Genomic DNA, 24040 nt, shown 5'->3' on the forward strand with positions numbered 1-24040 from the left:
AATGGGTGTTCTCTCCAGAGAACGTACGCGATTCCTACCGTGATTCTTCCAAGGTCTACGCTTATCGACTAGTAGTAAAGCGGCGGGATGCGAACTTCCGCTCGCGGCGTCGACGCACCGCCTCCTTCGGCAGAAGATCGCGATAACGTCGCGCGCGAAGATGAGAATATTTTCCCGAAGAATTTCGGAGAAATTTCTCTTTCTCTCTCTCTCTCTCCTTCTCGTTTCTTCGCGAGAGTTCACGGGAACTCGCGAATCCTCCTCCGTTGGTCGGAGAGAGCCGGAGAGAGAGCGTGTTATCTCGCGTATCGAATAAGAAAGAGCGGCCCTTCCTTTAGAGTTGGCGCGCGACACTCGGTACTCTCGAAATTCCTTGGAATGAAATCCCCACTCGAAAACTGATATGACAGTCAAGTAACTCGAATTGGAATGACTTTTCATTCTTACGAAATGGATTCTCTTACCCTGCGACGTGGAGTGAATATTTTCACTCCGTGTCGTGGAATTCCACTAGGAAAATGAAGTGACTACCGAATTACTCGAGGTTGGAGTGACTTTTCACTCTTATAGAGCGAATTCTTCCGCTGTGTGCGGTGGAGTGAATATTTTTCATTTCATACCGAATCTAATCTAGTAGCTGCAAGCAGCAGAATGATCAAACCTTACTTATTGTCACCATTGTGGTCGTTGCGTCCCTTTGTTCGACTAACAATTTCAGTTTACAATTTATTACACTACGTACGGAATGTATATTCGAATAAAATTACTTAAAAAGCTGCTCCATCTCTCTTTTAAATATTGAAATCCTGTAGGGATTATCGGGACTACAGGCGATATGAAATTAACTTATTAATCAGAGCGAGATGGCGTAGTGTGAGATGCAGCAGGATCAGCATCCCGAAGTTCAAACTCAGTCAGTGGCAAGGAAATTTTTCAAATACGATACAAGTGGAATCGTTTAAATGGCATGTAATTAAGAAGACTTTCAGACAAAATCATTAGTGAACCTTAAGAACGACGCGACAAAAAAGGATACTCCGCCCGTTAAAGAACGTAAGTCTGAAGAATTCATTCTTTTCGAAACAAAATATTCATTCCAACCGAGTGAAGCACTCACTCGAAATGGGCAGAACATTCACTCCACGGTCGGCGTGGGGACCATTCACTCTTGTGAAAAGTAAAATGCCACTCCATTCCGAGTGAGGATATTTTTCCTATCGCTCGTTTAGAGTGAGGTTTCACCCCGAGAAATTTAGAGAGTGAATTTGATCGAACGCGGACAACATTAGAGGCCGCCATATCGCGCGGGAAGATTCCTACGAGCCGGGATCGTAAACGCGAGAATTTTATCGCCTCGCACACGGTGGACGCGGTCGGCTGTAAACCCGAGTGACAGGCTCGATAGTGGTGTCGCGACTCTTCTCTCGATATCGGCCGCAGCCCCGGCGTCCGGAATTATTCGAACGGAGCTTCTCCGCGCGGTCGCTGCATTTGCGGTTCCCGCTGGGACAGCTGTAATCGTAATGGGAATCGCGACTAAATTCTCACTAATTAACGAAGCCAAAGTATGGCTGCAGCCGGTTCGTCACGTCACTTCTAAATTGGCTGATTTAAATTAACCGCGGAATTACAAACCGGATGGCACGATGCGTGTGTGGGCGCGTGGGCGTTCTATGAATATTCCATCCGGCGTTAGAATATTCCCTCGTAAGAATATTCTCGCGTCTTTAGATCCCGGAGAGCTGCAGCGTTATTTTCGCCGGATATTTTCGCCCGCATCGTCCTTAACAGCGGCGATGTATTCACAGTTAAAACATGTATCCGCGACGCTCCAGCGAAGCAGCACGTTCTCCTAATCGAACGCAGATAGCACGTTACGATTAATAAATGCTTCCGGTGATTTCCGGAACTTACGAGTCGTCGCGGGGAACGAGAATTTCGTGAGAATATCCTCGCGAAAGTTTACATACCCCGGCGCTACGTGGGAATATTCCGGCGTACGGTCCGAGAAGAAAGCGGAAACGAGAGAGTCTCGGTGCGAACGAGAAGCCGAGGAAGCACGACGGTGGGGGCGAGACGCGCGGGCGGAAGTGCACGCGCAACATCGTAGTTCGATACAAATAGATAAATAATCGATTATGTACAAGTATGAACAAGGTGTACAAGCCGCGGCGGTGCGACGTCGGGGTGCTCGTACGCGTGTGCCCGAGACGAACAGAGCGGCCGAACCGTCGACATGTAGCACTGGACGGGGCACGGTCAAAACCGTGTTGACAGACCTTGGAAAGAGACAAGATGTGTGTGTGTGTGTGTGAGTACACTGAGAAAAAGAAATTGAAATTTCGCGAAATGAATGTTTCTCGTGGCATATTCTTCGATATTTATTGGTTGGGAAAAAATTTAACCGTGACGATGGAATATATATTTTGGTTTCTTTACCGGAAAGAAAATTTTATTTCGCCGTATTTAAATGAACGTTTATTTCTGTGAAATGTACCTTATATTTCACAAATCAATTTTTAAGTCTTCTTTTCTCAGTGCAGTAGAGACTCGTATAGACCGGGGCCAAGAGGCACTTAAAAATTATGAACACTTCTTTTGCGTAATAAATGTTGCATAAATAAAGTGGAAGCTAAATTTAATCATTATTTCCCGCGTATATAATAATTTTAGTTATAACACTTTGAGTTTTTACGCGACATTTATATATAGCGGGAAATAGTACTTACAAATTTATTTATGGGTGATGTAAGGGTTTATTTCGCATAAAACAAATCTTATCCCGACAACAGGATGCGAACATCCGTTTGTTTGCTCTACTCCTAGAGACAAATTTGTTCCGATTGAAGAAACGTTATTGAACGCAAAGAAATCTTTTTCTCTGTGTACAGTGTCACACACACACAGATTGCAACGCGTTTGAAAGACGTTCCCCAATGGTAAGAGCACGATGGTGTTCCCCTTCTCGTTCAACAGGCAAAATTCAACCAATGAAAATACATTGAGAAAGAGAGATCGATGCCTGAGCACTTGCTTCTCTCTTTCCAAATCCGTCAACACGAAAGGTCAAAGAAATCTTGCCGCAAGCTTCAATACTGTCTGTCCAATACTACCTGTCGATGGGCCGAGCACTCTCGAGTCCGCTCGTCCGTCTCTCTTCCGATGTTCGTCCGCTCTCCGTCGTCCTTGATGCTCGCGACGACGACGGGACTCCCTCCTCCCTACGTCGCGCGAGAGGATCGAGAGTGACCTCTCGAGATGCGTTTCCGCCGATCCGACGGACGCCGTCCAGCGCCCGGCGTAACAATGAGTGTGTCGGAGCGCAGCTCCGAGGAAAACAGCATTATATATTATCACATAATTTCAGGCTACTGAAGTTCTACACATCGTAATCCTCTCCTCCCGCCTTCGCCCTCGAAGTGGCGTGGTATCGCTAAGGTGAGTAATTAAGTCGCCTAAGGATCGGCTATCTCGCCTCTTCGACTTTTGGTCAAAATCTCGAGCTGAGAATCGAGTCTTCCTCGCCGCGGGGTTGCGCTTCGACGTGAGCTGGCCGAGAGACCGCGACCTTCCTCCGTCGCGGCACTTTTCAGCGGGCGAACTTCTGACGCGCTCGGCGCCGATCGGCGTCGTCCCGCCGTCAGCAGCCGTTCGATCGATCGCATTTTTCATCCCTCCGGTCGAAGCGCAGCCCCTGCGATGCAGAAAGAGGCCTGCGGCCATGATACGTGGAGGAGAGCCTCGTGCGGCTACCGTATCGCGCCTTCCGGTGTACATTTCGGCGCTCTCTCTCTCTCTCTATCTTTCGGGAGACGACGGTCGACACGATCGTCGGCCGGCATGCGACGAGAAACGACTCGCGATCGGCGCTTGCACGCGCAAGATACCGACTACACTCTCGCTCGCGCCCACCCGCACGTCGGCTAGCTGAGTAATCGACTACTTAATGTGGCAGTAAACGCTCTGAACGGCAACGAGACTCCAAGGTTTCTCGCGTTACCACGGCCGCAACGGCGCGCCGCAGCGCGTCGGAGTGACCTCAGAGGTGTCGGGTCGACATTCTCGATCGGCGTCTCAATTCATCTAACAACCTCGCGACTCGACATGGCGCGACGGCTCGCCGGCCCTTTCGAGAATTACCTAGTGTTATCTTACTCTTTTTTTTACACGGACGACCTCTCTCTCTCTCTCTCTCTCATGTGGTGTGTGAGTCATGTCACGCGCGTGTTCCTTCTCCCCTCTCTTCCTCTCTTTCTCCTTTTGTGTCTCTCTTCCTTTTCTATTTCTTTCCTTAAAAAAAGAGCACGAGACGAGGCGCGGGGAAGGTACGCCCCCGGCCCTACACGACCGCTCTCTCTGAATGAACTCTCTTAATTCTCACGAGGAAACTAACGTTTATGGTACTAGCGCGTTGCGCACGACGCTCGATGTCTCGGCTCTCTGAACGAGGTGTTTCTTAATAATTCGCGAGAGAGTGCCGCCGGTCGGACCGACGCGGCGTCTTGGTCGATTAATCGAACCGCCGCCGACGGTCCTCCGCTGAGAGAAGTTCTTCGTCGAACGTGGCGTCACGAGCTCGATGTCGGCCGACGACGAGCGTTGCCGGGCGAAACGAAGATGGAGGGACCCGGTCACGTCGACTCGTGAACTTCCGCGAGACTTGACAGGCGCGTTCCCACCGGCAGATTAGCTGCGACCGAAGAGGCGAGCCGCCGGTTTAAGGTCAATCGATGAGGACGAGACCGGCGACCCTCGCTCGCAAATCCGCCAACAGAGCGCATCGACCGTCCGTCCGAGCCCGCGCCGCATCGTTTACTCATTACACCGTCCGACCTCGGTTATTAACGTCGCAAGGTGCGCGTCGTCCGGTCGCACGGCTAATTTTCCGCGCTAATCGTCCAAGTCCGACGAGCAAGGCGCAGCGTCGCCCGACCGCGGCACCGAGTCATTCTACCGTAATAGCGACGTACTACTAGGATTTTATTACTTATTGTCCTCGTTAAAGTAGTTCGCACTCGAATCCTGCGGCTTACGCTACGCGTTTTCGTCTCATTCTCTCTCTCTCTCTATCTCTTTTCCTCTTTCGGTTTTTCGTTCCCCTCGAGGCTCGAGGTGGCTCTCGCGACGGCACTTCGACGGGGAATCGTTTGCGAAACTTTCACGTGTCACAGTTCTTCGGGAAAGTAATCAGGCATCACACAGGCCATAGTGAGATCCACGTGCGCGATGATCGCGAGAGCGGCGAAACTGGAGAACTTGCGGAACGCGTGTCTCTCATCGCGCGGAAACGTTAAGATACTGGTAGAGACGAATCCGAGCTGCGATCCAACCGCGTCGCGTCTGGGATTCCGCCGCTGAACTGGCGGCAAGTCCCGAGTAGCCTTATTAGATCTTCGAGTGGAAAGTCGTGAAGCGAGATCGCTCTGATTTCGAGGAGACGAGGAAACTGTATATAGTGGCAGTGTACCGTTAGACATTAAGATGCAGGGTGGGTCACGAGGGGGTTGAACATTCTTGTAACTTTTGTATCCGTTAATTTTCTCATTTCATTTGTTTCTTCGGGTCCCGATAGGGTATATACGGGAAATTAAATGCGGAAAGAGATTCACCGTCGAACAACGAGCGGAAATCGTACGATTCTATTTTGAGAATCAGCTCTCGATTGTTTCAACGCAAAGAGCATATCGCCGTCATTTTAACCGTCAGAAATGTCCCCTCGGAATCAATGATTCGTCGCTCGATCGTCGAACGTCTCCTGCAACAGGGCTTCGTACTCGACTTGTCGCGATCACGGAGACCATGTTCAGTCCCGGGACGAAGGGGAATATTTATGACGCTGAAACGACAGCGGTATGCCCGTTGCGTTAAACCAATCGAGCGCAGATCTTCAAAGCAAAGTGGTACGATTCCCGCTCGTCGTTCGGTCAGCTTCTCCGTACTTACTTTCCCGAATCCCTTCAGAACCCGAAAAGAGTGAGACGAACAAGTCAACGAATACGAAAGTCGCAACAATTTTAAAGCCCTTCGCGACTTACGGGCCACCCCGTTCAACCGTACCGTTAGACGCTAAATGTAGCCGCACGTGCGATTATGCAACGGCGCGTAACGCGTTGACGAGTGAAAAGTGGCAGCGATTAATCAATCCACCCTTAACACGCTTCACTTCGCGCCGGCTCCGTTCCGAACGCGACGGACCTCGGCGGATTCGATTCTAAAAAAAGAAAAACCGCCCCACGGTCTCATCCGATTCTCGACGCGTCACCTGGTCGGATCGCCTCTCTCAACTCACCCGTCATTATTCCCCGAGCCTAACGAGAGCCCCATCTCTCTTTCCCCCTCGAGCCGGCCAGCCGGAACGAAAGCGCTCCTTCGACGAAAGAGACTTCTTCGCCCCATCACCCGAGTCATCGAGCATCGAGCGCGTTTACCGATCAGCAAGAACCGGAGCGGTTCTTCCTGGTTTCTTCTCCCTTACGATGCGACAGTTCTGCGCGTTACGCGGAGGCGTTTCCGCGGATCCCCCCGGCGGCGGTGGTTCTCGGCTCTCTTCACGACAGGAGCAGGGGGAGGAGGAGGAAGAGGAGAGCCGAGCGGAGTCGTCCGACCGCGCTATGGAGGACCGCTGGAACTCGAACCGACCACGGAAACGACGACGACGACGACGGCGGCGACGGCGACGACCACCACGTGGACGGCGATCGTCACACGGTGGTGACCCGGTCGACCTCGACGTAACGCACAGAACTGTCGCTGTGTCAGCATATCACTTCCTTGCCGTCGATTATCGCCGTCTCGGAGGAGATGCTCTTCAGCCGGTGCTGGGATATCGAGCGGCTGGTGCGCTGCCGGCAAGACCGCCACACGGCGAAGCAGACCACGCTGAGGACGACGACCACGGCGAGCATAGCCAGGATCAGGTGCAACGGCGCCAGCTGCAGCAGCACCGAGCAGTGCGTCAGGGCCTCGTCGTAGCCGGAGGGACAGTGGGACACCCCGTCGCACCACAAGGAGGCGTTTATGCACGCGTCCAGCTCCGGGCAACGCTGCTCGCAGTCCCGCGACATTTGCAGGCCCGCCGTCACCGAGGGTCTGCGGGTCAGAGGATCGATAGAGTTATTGCTCCGTTGCGTAACGACGAGCGTCGTCGCCGTTGCCGCGGCGCACCGGCTTAATCGAGGCCAGATAACGTCGAGTGGATATTAATTAAGGCGTTTTCCAGAGAGACACCCGTGTGACCGGTCACCACCGCGTGATTCGACCCTTTCGCCGTGGCAATCGTGAGTGTACGGGCTAGTCATAGAACGGTTACATTTTTGTTTTCGATGAGTTTCGCATCCCGTGTCCAATAGGGAAATGTATCTCCTGAGAATTGCCGAAAAACGAATTCTCTTATTGGACGTGGGATGCGTTCCGAAGCTTACAGAAAAAAAAATGTTTCAACCGTCCTGTGACTGGCTGTATCTCCTCGAAAATTAGCCTGTCGTTTGCAAAGTTGTTAAATTAGTTTTTAATTGTTTAAGCGAGCTTTTTAATGTTCCGATTATTTTTTCCCCGGGGAAAACAATTGGTCGGAAAATTCTGATTTTACGTTTCTTTAAGTTTCTTAGGTCCCAATTACTCTAAAACGGATCCTAAACGCAATTTGATCTCACGGGTATCAATATTTTTACAGCCCGGCCGGAAATGGGTTAATATTCTCCATCGTGACTAGACAAATCTACGTATTTGTATTTAGTTAAAATACAGTTTTCCGTGAAGTTTACTACTATAATAAACAAAACAGTATATCACACAGCTGCGGAAAACTTCATTTTAACTAATTATATTTAAGCTAACTAGGATACGCTATTTCTTTTTACACATGATTTCATAACATAAAAACGCAAAGAAAGACACTCGCTATCATCGTTGTTTAGTCAATCATGACAATTAGTTGTCTGAGAAGTTTTGACACCGAGATTCTGTCACCGAGCCTGCGCCGGTCTCTCCTACATTTGCATAAACATTCGCAAATGAGAGTAATTTTTCAGGATGTATATGTGAGGGTTCCACGGCGTAAGCGTGAAAGCGACATTCAGTGCGCCGCGATCAGTGTTGACGGATATCGAGCGTTTTATCTTCGCTCGCGTTACTTTCCGCCATGAAGTTTAGGTTATCGATGATCGCGCACGGAAAGGCGCGAAATATATTACGACCTATATTGTACCTTAGCGCTATGTTTTATGCATAATGTTAGCAGCGATACCTCTCTCTCACTCTTTCTCAGCAACACCAAGCAGAAGCACGGATACACCGCGTGCGTCCCTCCCGCAGCAAGAGGGGCAAGAGGGGTAATCTTCGTTTCTACGAGATTAATTATTCCGCGCAAGAGATTGCGAAAGTTACGGATAAAGTTGAACGAAGTTTAATGAAGGGGGGTTTTGAAGAAGAAGGTCGCACGATTGTGAAGATCGCGTCAATTACGTTCTACCGGTGTCCATTGTGCTCGCTATCCAGCGATATACTTTATCGACTTTTGAAAGTACTTCTAATTAATGTAATATCACCCTTATCCCTCTGAATTAAAGTCGATACGTTCCGTTTTTTCAATTATCTTCTATCTGCCTCTTCGCTTCTATTTTCGTGCCTGTGTTGTTGTGACACCCCACGCGTGTAAAAATATCGCTTACTACGTGTAAAAATATCGTCTACTACCTTCTGGTGAGCTCGAGCCACGTGACCGTGTAGGAAGCGGGCTCTTTCACGATGAATTCTACGGCGATGGTTCGGATCGGGTCCTGCCCGGGCGCGAGGATCATCGCGTTGCTGCTGACGGCCCAACCGTCGCTGAACACCTCCACCACGTGGTGCCGTGAGTCGGCGGGTGGTTTCGGGCACACCGACACGTGAATCGCGCCGCCCGTGTGCACGACGATGCGATTCTTCGTCTCGCACTTCGTCTTGTTCGACATGATTATGCCGTGCATTTTCACGTACAAGTATTGACCCGGGCCGGGGTCAATCAGCCACGGCTGGTTCTCGCAGTTCTTCTGGTAGTGACAGAAAAAGATCATTCACGCGTTTCTTTCAGGCGCCGATACTTTCAAACGCTTGCGCTGTAACGACGAAAAATTGAGAAGGCTGCTCTTACAAAAATACTTCACCGTTTTTACTCCTCATGCAGATAGTTTATGGATCGTTTTAAACTCGTTCTATCATTTTCATGCCCGTTTCTTGCGTTCCCAAGCACGTGCGATCTATTAAGTGAAGGAATATGACAAGTACACGCGAGTATTTTTGCATGAGTATTTTGGAGAAGATTATCCGTCTCCAATATTCCAAATGATGAGAGTGACAGCTTATTAATACGTTCCTCTTTTACTTAGTTTCGTTTCAATACGGGAAGAAGCACGTTACAGAGTCGTGCATTTACTCGTGCTATTTTAAAATATGCGATGTGAGTACTGGTGAATATTGTTAAACAAATATTTTGTACTCGGAGGTAAATGCATGTTTACACATCTCAAATTTACACAACACTGTATGTATTTACTATTAAAAAATACTCAACAATACCATTCGAATATATTTGTATGCAATTCGCTATAACTGTCATTACGGAAAAGGGTCCATTTCCGACCTAAAAATGGGGTCATATTCGCTCAGTCGAATGCACGTTTTCACTAAAACAGGCTAAAAACAGTGAAATATTTGTATAAGGATCTACGATATAAAATCGCAAAAGAAATAAAAGGTACAATGAAATTATATTACGTAATTTAATTATGCGAACTTTGCGAATCCGCAAATTTAGATTATAATAAATCTCCACCTTCTCTTATGATATTTCTGTATCGATATTTACTGTATCGATAATGGCGCTATTGATAAATAAATAAATAAATAAATATATACAGGCTCTTGAGGAAATTATTTTCTAAAAATGACTCGCCATTGAAATAAATAATTCCTTATCATTATCTCTTGTCACTTATTTGGAAAACAAATTCGTCTCCGTTACTGCACTGGAAAAAGGATTTGGCAATAATTATCAAACATTAAATAGTTTCAACTAAATGATTAAATACATGTAATTATTATTTAGTTGAAACTATTTAACTAAATGTTTGGCAACTGTTACCAAATTTTTCTTTCAGTGTGTTACCAGTAAAGAAAGGGAAGAGCGCCGTTATCAAATCGTTGTTGAAAAAATAAATAACTGATAACGATAACAGTGAGTTACACCGAGGGAAAAAGTACTTAAAAACTTATTTATCGGATATAAAGTTTATTTCACAAGAATAAACTTTATTTCTCTATGAAGTAAACCTTATATCCCACAAATAAATTTGTAAGTACTTTCTTCTCAGCGTACAAGTTGACGTATTGCTTCTCAACCTCTTCTGTATATATTTATTCACGGGGCTCTTCTCCGCGTTTACCTCGTCCTCCTCGGACGGCGATGTGTATTTGATTTCGCCGGACGGGCCTCTGACTCTGCGCTTCTGCAGGCAAGGCACCGTCTTGACGAAGTCCCAGGTGCCCTCGAAGAAGAGATTGTTGTAATCATCCAAGGCGTCCATCGACAGAACGGTGAAACGCACCTCGGCGAAATTGGACGTGGATTTGATATTGATGGGCAACGATCGATTCGAGCAGAGACAATCGCGCTGGATGGGTGGCGCGTTTGGCCAGGGTAAATCGAGCACCTGTAAACAAACGGCAGCCGCCGGGATGACCGTCCCCGTTCGCGTAATTGTAATCCCGATTTATTGTCTTTTAATCAATGATGCGCCGAGTGCGAACGCTTTACCCTGTGTCCGTCAACGAGCGCGTCACTGTTATTATTTCCGGTGAACGGGATTATATTACTTGCGCGATCTCGACGCCGGGATTTCCGTGAGACTCGCGCTCTCGATACTCCTTCGAAACGGAATTCTCGGGCAATGAATCGCGCCATTGAATCGCGGCCCCGAGCGTGTTCCACTAATTTCTGCGTTCGCCAGACGCCAGGAACTAATGTAAGACAAGTCGCGGGGCTGGCGGTGCCATTGCATACACCCACACACACACACATACACGCACACACGCACACATACAGTCCGATTCATTTCGCTATTGATTACTTGGGGAAACTTCGATGCCTGCCGGCCTACTTCGATCTACTTCGTGTTTGGATTCGGAGATTGCTGATACTTGTTATCGGCGCTGCTAAAGCCACCGCCGTTAATTACTCGATCAATGCCACCTGTTACCGGCGATTGTACGCTAACCTTCCATTGTACCGATCTGTAATTAACGTCGCTGGTAACTTCGCCGCCGCCGCTGCAGCGGTGCATTCACCGCGACTCGCAGCGGCACCGTCATTACAATCGAACTGTTCGGAAATGTAATCAGGGTATTTTTCCCGCGGCGTAAGCTCCGTGGACGACTTCGCGGCGAGGCGAGGAAAGGTTCGGGGCAGGGACCCGTGTGGAAATCACCCCATCTTTTCTCAACTTGTTGTCGGGTCTCAATAAGATTTCCGCAAATAAGAGAATCTAAAAGGATTTCGATCTGTTTTTCTAACGTAAAATCTGATTTCGATAAACTATTAAACAAACGTACGGGATTCTAACCAGATCCTTGTTAGAGAGAAGAACTCCTAGGTTTGTACACGACAATGAATATCTGGTTATTCAACTCGGATCCTAATTTCTGGTCCGTGCTTAGCGCTGTAATCGCCTAAGAAAAAGGAAAAATTAGGAGATACGTATCCAGGTAGAAAAGAAATTCAGGCCGTGTTCGTTGTGTAAATTTAATGTAGACATTGCTTTTCTTTTTATTAAAGAATGGCTAGATTCAGCAGAAATGAGTGCTTTGCACAGGTACTTAGTGATTATTGGGCTTGTATCTATCTTGTATCTATCAAAGATATAAAAGATTGCTTCAGTCACAGACAATAATCACTAAGTGCTTATTAACCTGTTTTTTTTCTGCTGAACGCTATTATTTGTATTACATTATTCCGATATCGGCGCTTAGTTGTTACCGTTAAAGCATATGATGGACGCTTAGAAAACCAATATTTGTTACAAGACAGTTAAATTTTAAGTACTTTGTAATATTTATCTTTATTTCATTATAAAAAAAGAAATGTTTTAAGTTGATCGACATGAAAGCGCAACGTTACTTTATCCGTTACAGATAGTCAAAATATATAAAAATTAATAAAGAAAAATAAAGAATAAATATATGGAATATTTTGCATTACAATGTTTTGGCTCTTCCACTGCAGTTCATAACAGCAATCCTGATATCGACGAAGAATCCGACTAATAAAAATCCGGCCGGGTTTCTTTAAGACTTCCTGGCCGGTGTTCTTTTTTCAAAGTGGGACGTTTCCCAGTCGGATTCTAACAGAATTTTCTAGTCAGGTTCTTCTAGTAATAACTGAGGAAATCCGGGGTAGATCTCTGCTTAAATTTCCACACGGGGAATTGCGCAGTGGGTGGCGGTGCGGTCTCGCGTCCGAGGTAAACCTTTCGCACCGACATTGCAGCAGCAGCGATCTCGAAGATCCGATCCTCCCCTCCGGGAGACGTCGGTCTCGCGGTTTCGCCGAGCACCCACGCACGCACCTCGTTTCCGGAGCCAAGGAGGCGGGGAGCGAGAAGAGGAAGTAATCGCGGAACTAATCGCAATTACCGGGCGGTTTCAATTACGTACCTTCACCGAGAAGTTCTCAGAGCCAACGCAGAGTAGCCTATTGAAGTCGGGGCTGGTAACGCTGCGGCAGGTGCGATTCCCATTGAGGAGCTTGTTGAACCTCAGCTTCACCACCTCGTCGTGCTCTCCTTCGAAGCGGTACACGCAGCTGCAAAACCCGTTTCTGGCCTGCACTTTCAGCACTTAATCGAATCTACACGCCTCGCCGGCCAGGCAAAGGATCCGGTTCAGTGATCGATACTGCAGGAAGATTACGCGAGAGGAGCGCCGAAGGTTGGGACGCTCGTTAATCGGAGAGCGGCCAAAGTGTTTCTAAGGGTGGATCACGGGAACGTGCGGGCGAGCCGGTTACGAGATTCCCGGCCTCTTTTCGGATACCACCGGCGAATTATCTCGCTCGGGAAGGAAGGAAGGAAGGCAGGCAGGAGCTGCAGGAGGAGTCGGCGTTTTCTCTTGCCTTCCTATCACTTGACCGGGAAATGAAACTCCCGCGGCGAGCGCAAATAGCAATTTTATCGGACCAAATAAAAGCGACTTTATACGTCTCGACGTCAATCGACGTCCATACAAGGGGATGATTTAATAGCCCCCGGACGTGCTCCCTCTCTCTTTTTTTCACATTCGTTCTGGAATTTCGGAACCAGAGAAGCGAAACTCGCGAATCGTTACGTTTGCACAAAGCTCGTCGCGGACGAAATTTCGAAGGGGCGAAATTGAGCGCGAATCGACCGGGTTCGCCGGCAATCCGGGACGCTGCGAGATCGGATAATGAATAAGATGAAAAAAGATGGAAAAAGGAAAAATGCATTAAAGCGCGATATTGAGTGTAACTACGGGGACTTCGGTTTGCCGGCAAAGAATGGCCCGGTTCGGCGGCTGTAAAGATCATTTTATGGCTGTCGTAAAGCCGCGATCTAACTGATATTTTATCGACGTTGTAGGAGACTCGATCTCTGGCCGCGATGGATAGTAATAAAAGAACAACGCTCGCGTCCGCGCGCGCACGCGATAGCGTGTCGTTTGTACGAACATCAGCAAAGGGGTAGTTCTTTCCGAACGTTCGTTCGGAAGAAGAAGTGCAAGCTCCGCGTCTTGTCGCTTTCCTGCAAGCCCGAAATGTGCGCTCGGACGACGTGCGACAGTCGTGAAGAGATCTTACGAAAAGACCGACGCGCGATCGGAATACGCAAATATTCGCGAATGAGAAAATGTGTTCTTATGACAGTCGGCGTCTACTTTCTCGTGTTCGTTTCTTAATAACTTGTTCCGGCTCGACAGACAAAAAATGTGAATGGATGAACGTGGAAAAATTTGGACAAATTGCAGACAAAAGTCTACTACGGAATTAATAAAAACACAATCAGATATTCTTGTGATAGTTATTGGTCCGGTTTTTTGAGTTCGTTGATTTTCACTTGATAGACACATGAGAATTATGAATCGACAAATGTGGACCATCGATTCCACTACGTAATTCGAAGAAAGCACAGTTAGTTATACCTATTTCGATTATTGTTAGTTTTTCTGACAAACCCGATAGAAACAGCTTAAAAATATAATGTCAGTTTTTCATGAACGTCAGGTTTTCATGAACATTGTATCACCCGAGTTATCGTTACATATTTTCTTTAAATCTTCCGCTTCGAAGAAGCGAATTATTGAACATGACCGTTTGTGATCGAGATTTTTTTCGAAAGGGTTCAAATCAAGTAAGAAAAGGATGACTGCGCTCGCTCGAGATGAAGGCGCACGCCGCGGATGTTTCATTTCCCGATCACGTGATAGGAAGGCAAGAGATCTTTCTTCTTAAAAGTAAGGAAAAGTGAGAAAAGTGAATCACTCTCATGTCTGTAGTATTTCTCGGAAAATGCAACTTAATGCGCATGGATGACACCTGTCATCCGCGCGGCCACTTTAGAATTAAGGACCTGAGATCCTTCGGCGAAGCCTCGATGAGTGTCTTAATAGAGACATTGAGGCACGAGGCGCGTTAACGCTTCAAATTGCCGTTTGGCATGCGGCTGCCGATGGTATCTCTCTATTGCCGCGTTGCACCATCCGCGGATCGTTCGATCGCGACGAAAAAAAAAGAAAAGATTACGGAGTGTATATTTTACGAGGAAGAGCGGACCACGTCGTACAATGGCCCGTTAATAACGAGCGGCCACGAATTGACGTATAGGAACGAGTTAACGACGTCATTATCGTGTCGTTACATCGTTACATTAGCTTTCACGACGGTGTCCCAGGCGGACGTGGACCCAATGTAGACGATAGACCGTCATAATGTCAAACTGTCACTGCGACACTATCGGCGACCGATCAATTACGACGGATAAATGATACCGCGTCGGCCGCTGGCGAAGTCGCGATTATACACCGCGAATTCCGTCGTAAATTTCCAAACGCAAATAACAACCGGGGAAGTTAATGGACGTAGATGATGGCAACACGGACTCTCTTTCGACGCAAATGCAAGACGCGCGAGAGCACGGTGTCTCGCGTCTCGAGTCGACATTTTAAATTCTACGTCAAATCTTCGAGTGGAGAGAACGGAAACAAGTTCCCACTTGCATCAATGGAGCGCAATAAGTGTTCCTTTAATACTACAAAATTTGGTTCTCCAGAATCTAGATTTTAGTTTTACATTAAATCTTTAAGTGGAGAAGACGGCAATAACTCCTCCATTTATAGCATCAAAGGGGCACGGTGAAAGATTTTTGAACTCTTGTAGAATTAAATTAGACTTAAAATATATGGCAAAAATTTGTCCGATATTTCACGTAGAATATATAAATAGCAAAAGAATTCCCGAAGTAACGATATATTTTTCGGCCATTCTCAGGCAGCCGTGACAGCTGACAATTTCGGGAATTATTTTGCTATTCTACGTGAAATATCAGGCCACCATTTCAACCTGCCGCATATTTTAAAAGTTTCAGAATTACGAAAGTGTTATGTTTTTCAGGCAAAATTAAAAGATAAAGAGATAAGAGCTATATGTGTAAGAAATTTACCGCGTGTCATTTCTCGCCTCTGATATCGTACAGCTAATATAGTTGCCGAAGTTGGTCTTAAATAATTGTGAATATTCCCTACAAACGCATTTCATGGATATTATCAGTAATATTCGTTCATTTTCAAGGAATGAAAAGAATGGAGTTGAGTGCATAAGTAGTTATACATCTAAAAGTATCGACTGAAGCTTAACTTCGGTTTCAGTGTAACTATAAAGCTAAATAGAGCTCAAAAGACGTTGTTGGCAACGTTACAGTAGGACTTGTAGCACAATTGGAGCATTATACTGAGACTACAAGTTAATATTTACGAAACTTATCCCGAGTCGAAGTTTTAGTCCTAGTTTAAGTCTAATTTAGTTCTACGTTAGGTGTTCGAAGGTCTTCTGTCGTGTTCCTTTGGTGCTACAAGTGGGAAAGTTATTGCCGTTTTCTCCACTTGAAGACTTAACGTGGAATTAAAATTTAGGCTCCGGAGAGCCTAAATTCCCCGTGTAACTTTCTAACTTATTGTGCTCCCTCGATGATACAAGTGGGAATTGATTTCTGTTTTCTTCACTTGAAGAACGTAGAGTGAAAAATTTCGACTCGGGATAGCGGATTCCGAATTTCGACTCAGGTGGACACTTAGATGATGCTAATATGCTATTGTAACGGCGATACGAGGTACCGCCGCGATCTCTCACCTTATGTTCTTCGAGCCGCCTCGACCGTACAGGAATATGTCGCGCGGACCTTGGAATTTACGATCGGCATAATGGTCCCGGCTGCGGCTGTAGAAGATTCGGGAGCACGGCCCGGTACCGTACGGCTCGCCGTCCTGATGGAGATCGACAAACTCATACAGCGCACGAAAGTTCACGGGTCTGAAAACAGCGTCGTTACATCGCACCGATCAATCTTTTAAAGTCCGGAAAAAAAAAATTCGAAATACCTCGCAAAGGGAGAAAAAGCAGAGGTTATTAATTAATTAAACCACGTCGAGGAGATCATGTTGGACCACGAGCGTGAAAGAGTTAAATTGGAAAACCGATGAATTTGAGAATAATATTTCTAAAATTAACGTATTCTTAACTTACTTTAGCATATTGACGCTCTTAATTTCGCTCGTAATTAACCTTTCTTACTTAGATAGTTAAATAAAGCTGGTTAAACAAAGGGGAATATTTTTCTTTCAATAAATAATAAACTTACGTAAGGGCCCCTTAAAATCGGTACTGAAAATCCGGCACTATGCGATGCTATTTTAAGATGACGAAAGTTTACATTTACGGAGGACGATCAAAGCGATGACCACTGGTATTGACGCTATTTCCGTCGGATAAATTTCCCCTCATCCTCGGAGATATTCAAGGCGGTAATGGTTATCGCCTTACCCTATAACTTTCTAACGAGGCATCGTCGGATCTACGCTCACGTCGTTGTTTTATTTCTGCCGGTAGAATGCATCGACACACAGGCCGATCGCTCGAGTCGGAAGCACTCGGTATCGACGCAACGACGACGGAGGAGGTTGATGCGCGCCGGTTGTCCGGCGGGGTTCGATGCGCTGATGAAGATCGACGAACCCCGGCAGCGTTGTGAAAGGCGGCTAGGGGCCTTGAAGAGAGCTGTTGCACCGTCGGCGCTGATGTTATTAAACCCCCGAGCCGGAGCTTATTATAAAGCTCGTTCGCTCGCGCGCCACGCCGCGCCGGTAGGCTTTACTTCGCGCGGAAAGGATTAACTAGACCGTGCGATGCATCCGCATTGCACGTCACTCACACCGTCCGGCTCGATCACGCTCGAACACGCTGCGCGCAATACACGCCGATACACACACACACACACGTGCCTCAGGAAAAAAGAAACGTCGAGGACGATGCACGCGCACCGGGGAGATGCCTCTCCCTGTCGATCGCTCGTGGCGTGACGACCGGCTGTAACGCGTGCGAAATGCGAATCAGAGTGTGCACGTCCTATGTCTATATGCGAGTGTGTCGTTAACAATTGCGCGCCCCGGCTGAATCACGCGGCGCGGAAGCTCCCTCAATTATTCATCGGCGAGCGTCCGATCTGGATCTCCGCGTCGCGTGTAGCGACACTTCGGCGGATCGTCGACGCGACGCGGAGGCGTGCGAGAGCCGGTGAAAAGTAACGCCGGCAACGACGCGATTAACGCCCGCAAGCACCGGCGTAATCGCGATTTAATTACCGTAACGGCGGGTGTTCCCGCGATATGCACGAGGCGGCTATCGCTTTTCGGCCGGACGGCCTGCGGGGAAATTTGCTGAGGGGAGTTTCGCCGGCGCTTACGAGCGGCTTCCACCGTCGACTCTCGAGAATGAACGGAGGGACTTGAGGCCACGAATCTTCGCGTTCGTGTCGTTCCGATCAATTATTGTTCGGTCTTCGCGTGTTCCCTCACGTTTCGCCGCGAGCCTGTCCTAGCTCGAATCAATTACTCGCCGAGCGTGAAAGCTCACACGAGCTGCGAGAGACGCGTTGATCTGTCGTATTTAAGTTCACGCTCGTGGATGAACAATACGCGCCGATTAGGGCCCCGTGGCACACAGAAGAACGTAAGCAGTAAGATTTAAACGGTAAGAAAATTAACCAGTCACAGACAATTGTTCTCTTTACGGTCGAAGAACAATCAACTGTGAGCGGGCGATTTTCTAAAGTTAGAAAACGACTGACTATACGGAAGCTGAGATATTTTCAACTGAAGATGACACTTTTTGATACGTGTCCCTTGAAATTAATGTTATATTTTTAACTTCTATTTTTAATTTCTTCTAATGAAAAACAACGTGACATTAAGGACTAATATACAGATTTTATACACAAATTTCAGAATTTTGGACCATTTTATTTTGAAGACATATATAGGAAATTTACAATTTATATTAACGTATGCGAAATATGTACATATGTACATATATAAAATATTTATACTACTTTCTATTAATGTGTGCACAATTGACGTATAAATAAAACATTATTAAGAGAAATAAAAAATAAGTAGGAATATATTTTTCCAAAATATTATAATAACATAAGAAATATAAAGCGCGTCTCTTGCTGGGGTCATGAACGACCCCTACCTTTCCTTGCGAGGGTTAAGTCTTACTTTTTCCGTTTTCATGTATGCAACGAGCCTTATTAGGCGTGCGAAAGCGGACTCGAACGCCACTCGAATCCTTCAACACGCTCGTCGGCTCGCAGTTTCGTAGGCGACGAAGCTCCCGCATATCTTTTTCCCTCCCTTTTTTTAAATATAACTGACGCGGGTTCATTTAAATAATTTGTAAATTCGCCGAGCAACGAACCTCGGTCAAGAGAGTACGTAGCTTTTGCGGGAAAGGCAGCGTATAAAATTAAGCAAATGGAACCGACGGAGGACGCCGTCGTCGCCGTCGCCGCGTGTCTCGGCGAGTCCCTCTAAATTCCGCTGTATTTCCGTCGCGGAAGGGCCACGCAGGGCGGAGGGGGGGAAAAGGGCGAATCGTCCCTCATGAATAACCTATATTGGAGAAGAGCGGCAGCGCACTAGCGGCTAAAACGAATGCTACCGCGGCGGATATTGCGCGCCGTATTGCTATAAAATGTTCCCGCATTCTTCGCCGAACAGACGCGCTCTGTCGTCCTCGGCTGTTCGATAAGCCGCGCCACGAGCGAGCGAATCGGATGAAACGCGGGGTTACAAGCGCGCGAGCGATTTGTTATTCGCCGATATCGCTCGCGGAATATTTCGGCGGTCTGTTAATATCTTCGTTTGTTCTCTCCCTCCTCCTTCCTATTTCGTCCGTTTCCTTGAGAGAAAGAGATGGGAACGTCGGGGAGTCGTTTGTTACGCGAGATCGTCCTTTCGGATATTATCTTTCGGGCTTCTGGGGTTTCTCTTATTCAGACTCGAGCGGTTGTTTTCATTCGTGGCTGCGGTTGTCAATTTTTCTACCGTCCGTCGAATGTTTTATACCTCGATCTTGTTCTTTATAGCGAGCGGTAAAGAAGAGAGTTTACGACCGGGAGGTAAAGCAACGCGAGGAAAATTAAAACACTTGCCTGAGCGCCGTCGACTCGACCATGCGCATCTCGATAGTCAGGCTGCTGCCAGATGAGACGAAGCTCTCCCCCAGAGAGCACGGGCGACTGGTATTCTGCAGGATAGCGTGGTCGCAGGTCCTCGGTACTTTGTCCTTGCAATATCTCGCTAGCAGCGTCGTATTGCTCGCGGGTCGCGCGAGAACAGGTTGAATCGGATCGCCTATCCTCTCCGCATAACGTTGACGTTCCTTCTCGCTGAAGCAAACGTTACATTGGATTTTTCGTCCCGTTCGCGAATATCGGGCGTTTCATCTGCTAACTAAAACAATATCTGAGGCATTGCCACGACTTGGGGAATGATGAGAGATCACTACGAAGAAACACGAATTATATGTCACGATAAACTCGGATATCATAGCGTAGATACAGGGAGTGATGTGTGTTCGATTTTCAATTCGAAGTCGCGACCTGTGAAATTGCATCGATGGCGATAAAAAAGATAAAAGAGAAATTGCAGAGCTTTCCGATTTTTATCCAGCAATTTCGCATGTAGTTAAAGTAGTTGGTACGCGACAATATTGTTAGGAAAATAATGGTTAATACAACACGAAGAAGAAGCTCGACAAATCTATGCTGAATGTTAATGAACATGACTTATGATATATATCTTTGACATTATAACAAAAGAATATTAATTAAACTTACGTAATGTTTAAAAACTCACGATGAAATTCACGTATCAGTTTCTGCGAAACTAGACGGTCAACGATAGTGTAATTTTTTCATAATATCTCTCCAAGTTTCTTTTATCATCTTTACGTTTTTCATTAAAACTATAGGACTAGTTTGGTTATTAGAATTAAAAGCATGATATCAGAAGCCGTTTTCGTATCTGTGACACATGTAATTAGTGCCGACTATTCGATTTCAATGATCTCAGTTTCGTTGCGGTCGATCCTTTTCTAATTTTACGTGTCGATGGTGTTTTGATGAATAAATTGTTAAAATTCGAAAAGATCCCTAAGAGAATGAATTTACGGACCAGCTATCATAAATGAAACAAATCGTGCGACTGCTAAGGCGAAGGGAAAGTCACGTTCAGGTGGAGCGCCCTCGGGAATCGAGACTTCCCGAACCGCCTGTCGGACTCACCAGGCGACGTCGTTGCACTCGGACAACGGCATCATCTCGCCGTCCCAGACCATCAACGTGGTCGAGCAGTCCTCGTCCGTGCTGGATAAGCTGGTGCCCACGTGGAACTTGAGGATGGACAGCCAGACGCGGAATTGCGGCTGCGGCGGCCTCGGGGCAGGTCGCCGCCAGACGGTGCCCGGTCGCTGTTCAGGAAATTTCGGCAAAGGTCGCGGCGGCGTCGGGCTCGGCGGGGTCGGTCCGGAGCCGCGGAGATGGTAGAGGCACGTGCTGTTCCTCGGCAATGAGTGACGGGGCGACGCCAGGACGCCGCCGCCGGTGCCCCTCAGCCAGAACTCGCAGCGCTTGTTCTTGGCGTAGGTGGGCGACTCGGCGTCGACGAACGTGACCTGGAAGCCGACGCGTGTTGCGTGCCGTGCTCCGACGGGGCGGGCTTCGTCGCCGAGCGACTCAGCCCTCGACGGGGGGCCGCCAGCAGGAGGCAGACGGGGGCGAGAGCGGCTTTCATGCGGATTGCTCGAGCGATCGCGTGCTCTCCTATCAGATTCGAATGTATTCCGCCGCGCGGCGTGTCGTTAGGAAATTTTACGGGATAATATGACCACGCCGGTGATATCGTTGCCTGCACTCTACGGGGGCGGCGGGAGCTCGTTGGATTTTACGCGCAATCAACTGGCCGAAACGGCCCTCGGATGGACCCCGATTTTTGGTAATGTGTACGGCGAAATCGCGATCATTCGTTTCGAACGTGTGTTCTTCGGCCACTCTACCTTTCCCCATCTCCCCTCCCGCAGCTTGATTTCGCTCGATTACCGTGCCGTCGATCGGTCGTTAATAACAGCGATTGTCCTTCAAATAGCAGAGTGACGTCAGAAAACATCATATTGACGTTGAAGGTATCATATTGCCGTCAATACGACGTTCTCTGATGTCATTCTGCTACTTGGGTCACGTCGATATCGCGATATGTCGTAAAATATTTATATGTGAATTTAGCGCTTCCGTAAAAAAAAAATTAATTTTTATAGACTTTTTTTTTTAAATGACCGAATTCACAAGGATTCGATGTATATGCCGAAGAGATAAAACTCCGATGGGAGCCGCGATTTACTCTACCCTTTCTCCCCCTCCCTCCCTCCCTGTCTCGCCGCGTGTTATTCCTACGCATCTAAGGTGTTTAATTTTATAGGTGATTAAGAAGGGGGCGGAGAGGGTCGGGCGTTAATTAAGGTGGCCATTATGCAGTTTACGGTGAGAGCCCTCACGTACTTGCACTTCTAATTGGAACCCATGTAGGGAATGGGGCGGCGTCGGATGTAAGAAGGTGCCATAAGGGGAGGTAGTAAACTCCACGAGGATCTCCGGGCCGCTGCTGATGGCCTCCGGTACCGGCTCCCCGCCGCCGCAGAATTTCAGGATCACCGGCTCCCTGGTGGTGTATCCGTCATACACCGTTACGTAGTCCTGTAAAGACAAATTTCCCTGTCGCGACGAAGAATAGACGAGCTGAACTCCGCGAGCGAAGTTTCTGCGCGCTACACGGCTCGTCGACGTCCTCTATAATCCTCACTGTCGACATTTAACTTCTCTCAAATAACGGCTCTGACACGCGAATAAAGTTAATATGTAGCCTTGAGCCTCGGCCAAAAAGTTATTAATTGGAAGACTCCCCAATATTAATCGCGAACCTTGAGCATGCGCGAAGAGTCAGGAACTCGTTGAACTCGTTGAAATTGAGAGACGAACTATCGAGAGACCGTCGAAACAATCGAGTTCACGTTACCGTGATTAAGGAGGTTGTAAGGAGAAATGAATCTGATGACAATTCGATGAAACTCTACTATTACGTATACGTTGAAATATTTTCTAATTACTCGTGCAATTGGAAAAAGATTAGTCGTTCGAGAGTTAAGATATTTGTAATCAAAACTGATATCTTTTTATACGTGTTCCTTGAGATTAGCCTGACATTTTTAATTTCTATTTTTAATTTCTTTCAAATTAAAAAGATATTAATAAAATCAAATTAATAAGATTTTGGCAAAAACCACTATGATGTTAAAGACTAATATATAGACATTATACAACAAGAATTCAGAATTGTTGACCATTTTGTCTTGAAAATACAATAGTGTCAAGTTCATAATTTATAGTAATACACGAAATATACATATACACGTATTTAAACACTTACTATACCTCTTTCTATTACTTATGCGTCTGTATTAGATCAACTGATGTATAAATATAGCGTTAATAAAAACAATAAAAATTAATATTTTCACATTTATAGGACTTTATATATATGTTTACTTCAACTTCACTTCAAATTAACACTTATTATTTAGGTAGTAAAATAAATGTATGGAAATATAATCTCGCTTAATAGATACTAAATACTAAATTTATGAATGGCCCTCTTGAGATGTGCCACTGAAAATACATTGAGCCTTATAACCTGCTTAACACAATATTAGTAACACTGGATCTAACATTAATGACACGCGAGTACTCCGACTAATGTGTGGCTTAAGCCTCGACTAAAGAGTTAGAGTTGGAGGACTTCAATACTGATCACGAATCTCGAGAATGCGGGAAGATTGAGAGACCGAAAGGAAAGAGCGCAAAATAATCGCGTTTGCGTCACGTGATTAACACGCGTGCAATCAGTGACGGCGGTAAGCAAAAAGTCACAGCTCCGAGAAGCTTTAAAGAATCAAAGGGAAAGAAAAGAACCCGAATGGAGGATGAAGCCGTACGCAGGGTCGCCGTTCGGAATAACAGAGGGTTCAAACTTGTGCGGCTGCATTTGATATTCCTCGATTCCTCAGTCTCGCCTGACTCTGGTATCTGTTTTCTTTCTTCTCTCGTAGACGGGGCATTTATTTATCGTCTATTAACTCGTCTATTAGCTGTCTACTTGTCTACTAACTCATAGTGTTTTCTAACGTGCCAAGCTATAATTTTTTTCCTCGATGCGCGCCGCTGGTGAAAATATCTCGCGGTTTCGCTCTCCACCGCAAAGAATGTGGCACTTAAAGAGTTTCCGCCGACGAAGAGGAGATCGCTATGCAAGAGGAGCGCGGTTACTTGGCAAACTGGTCACGTTGCTTCGCAACGGTCGGCTTTCCTTGCCTCCCCTCCCCCCCCCCCCC

General features: G+C 46.9%; 1 protein-coding gene across 1 annotated transcript in view; it reads right to left on the reverse strand.

The window, feature by feature from the left end:
- Positions 1-2502: 2502 nt before the first annotated feature.
- LOC106746459 overlaps positions 2503-24040 on the reverse strand; it is a gene marked incomplete at its 5' end in the record, with an annotated part of 28792 nt that continues 7254 nt past the window's right edge. Inside the window, 8 exons of the mRNA XM_014623063.1 lie at positions 2503-7089; positions 8695-9029; positions 10422-10688; positions 12688-12835; positions 16391-16570; positions 19752-19988; positions 20886-21274; positions 22155-22349. Coding sequence (XP_014478549.1) covers positions 6756-7089; positions 8695-9029; positions 10422-10688; positions 12688-12835; positions 16391-16570; positions 19752-19988; positions 20886-21274; positions 22155-22349 — 2085 coding nt within the window. The remainder of the gene's footprint in view (positions 7090-8694; positions 9030-10421; positions 10689-12687; positions 12836-16390; positions 16571-19751; positions 19989-20885; positions 21275-22154; positions 22350-24040) is intronic.

The sequence above is a fragment of the Dinoponera quadriceps genome, unplaced genomic scaffold, assembly GCF_001313825.1.
Source record: "Dinoponera quadriceps isolate SergipeBrazil2010 unplaced genomic scaffold, ASM131382v1 scaffold1850, whole genome shotgun sequence".
Classification (NCBI taxonomy): Eukaryota; Metazoa; Arthropoda; class Insecta; order Hymenoptera; family Formicidae; genus Dinoponera; species Dinoponera quadriceps.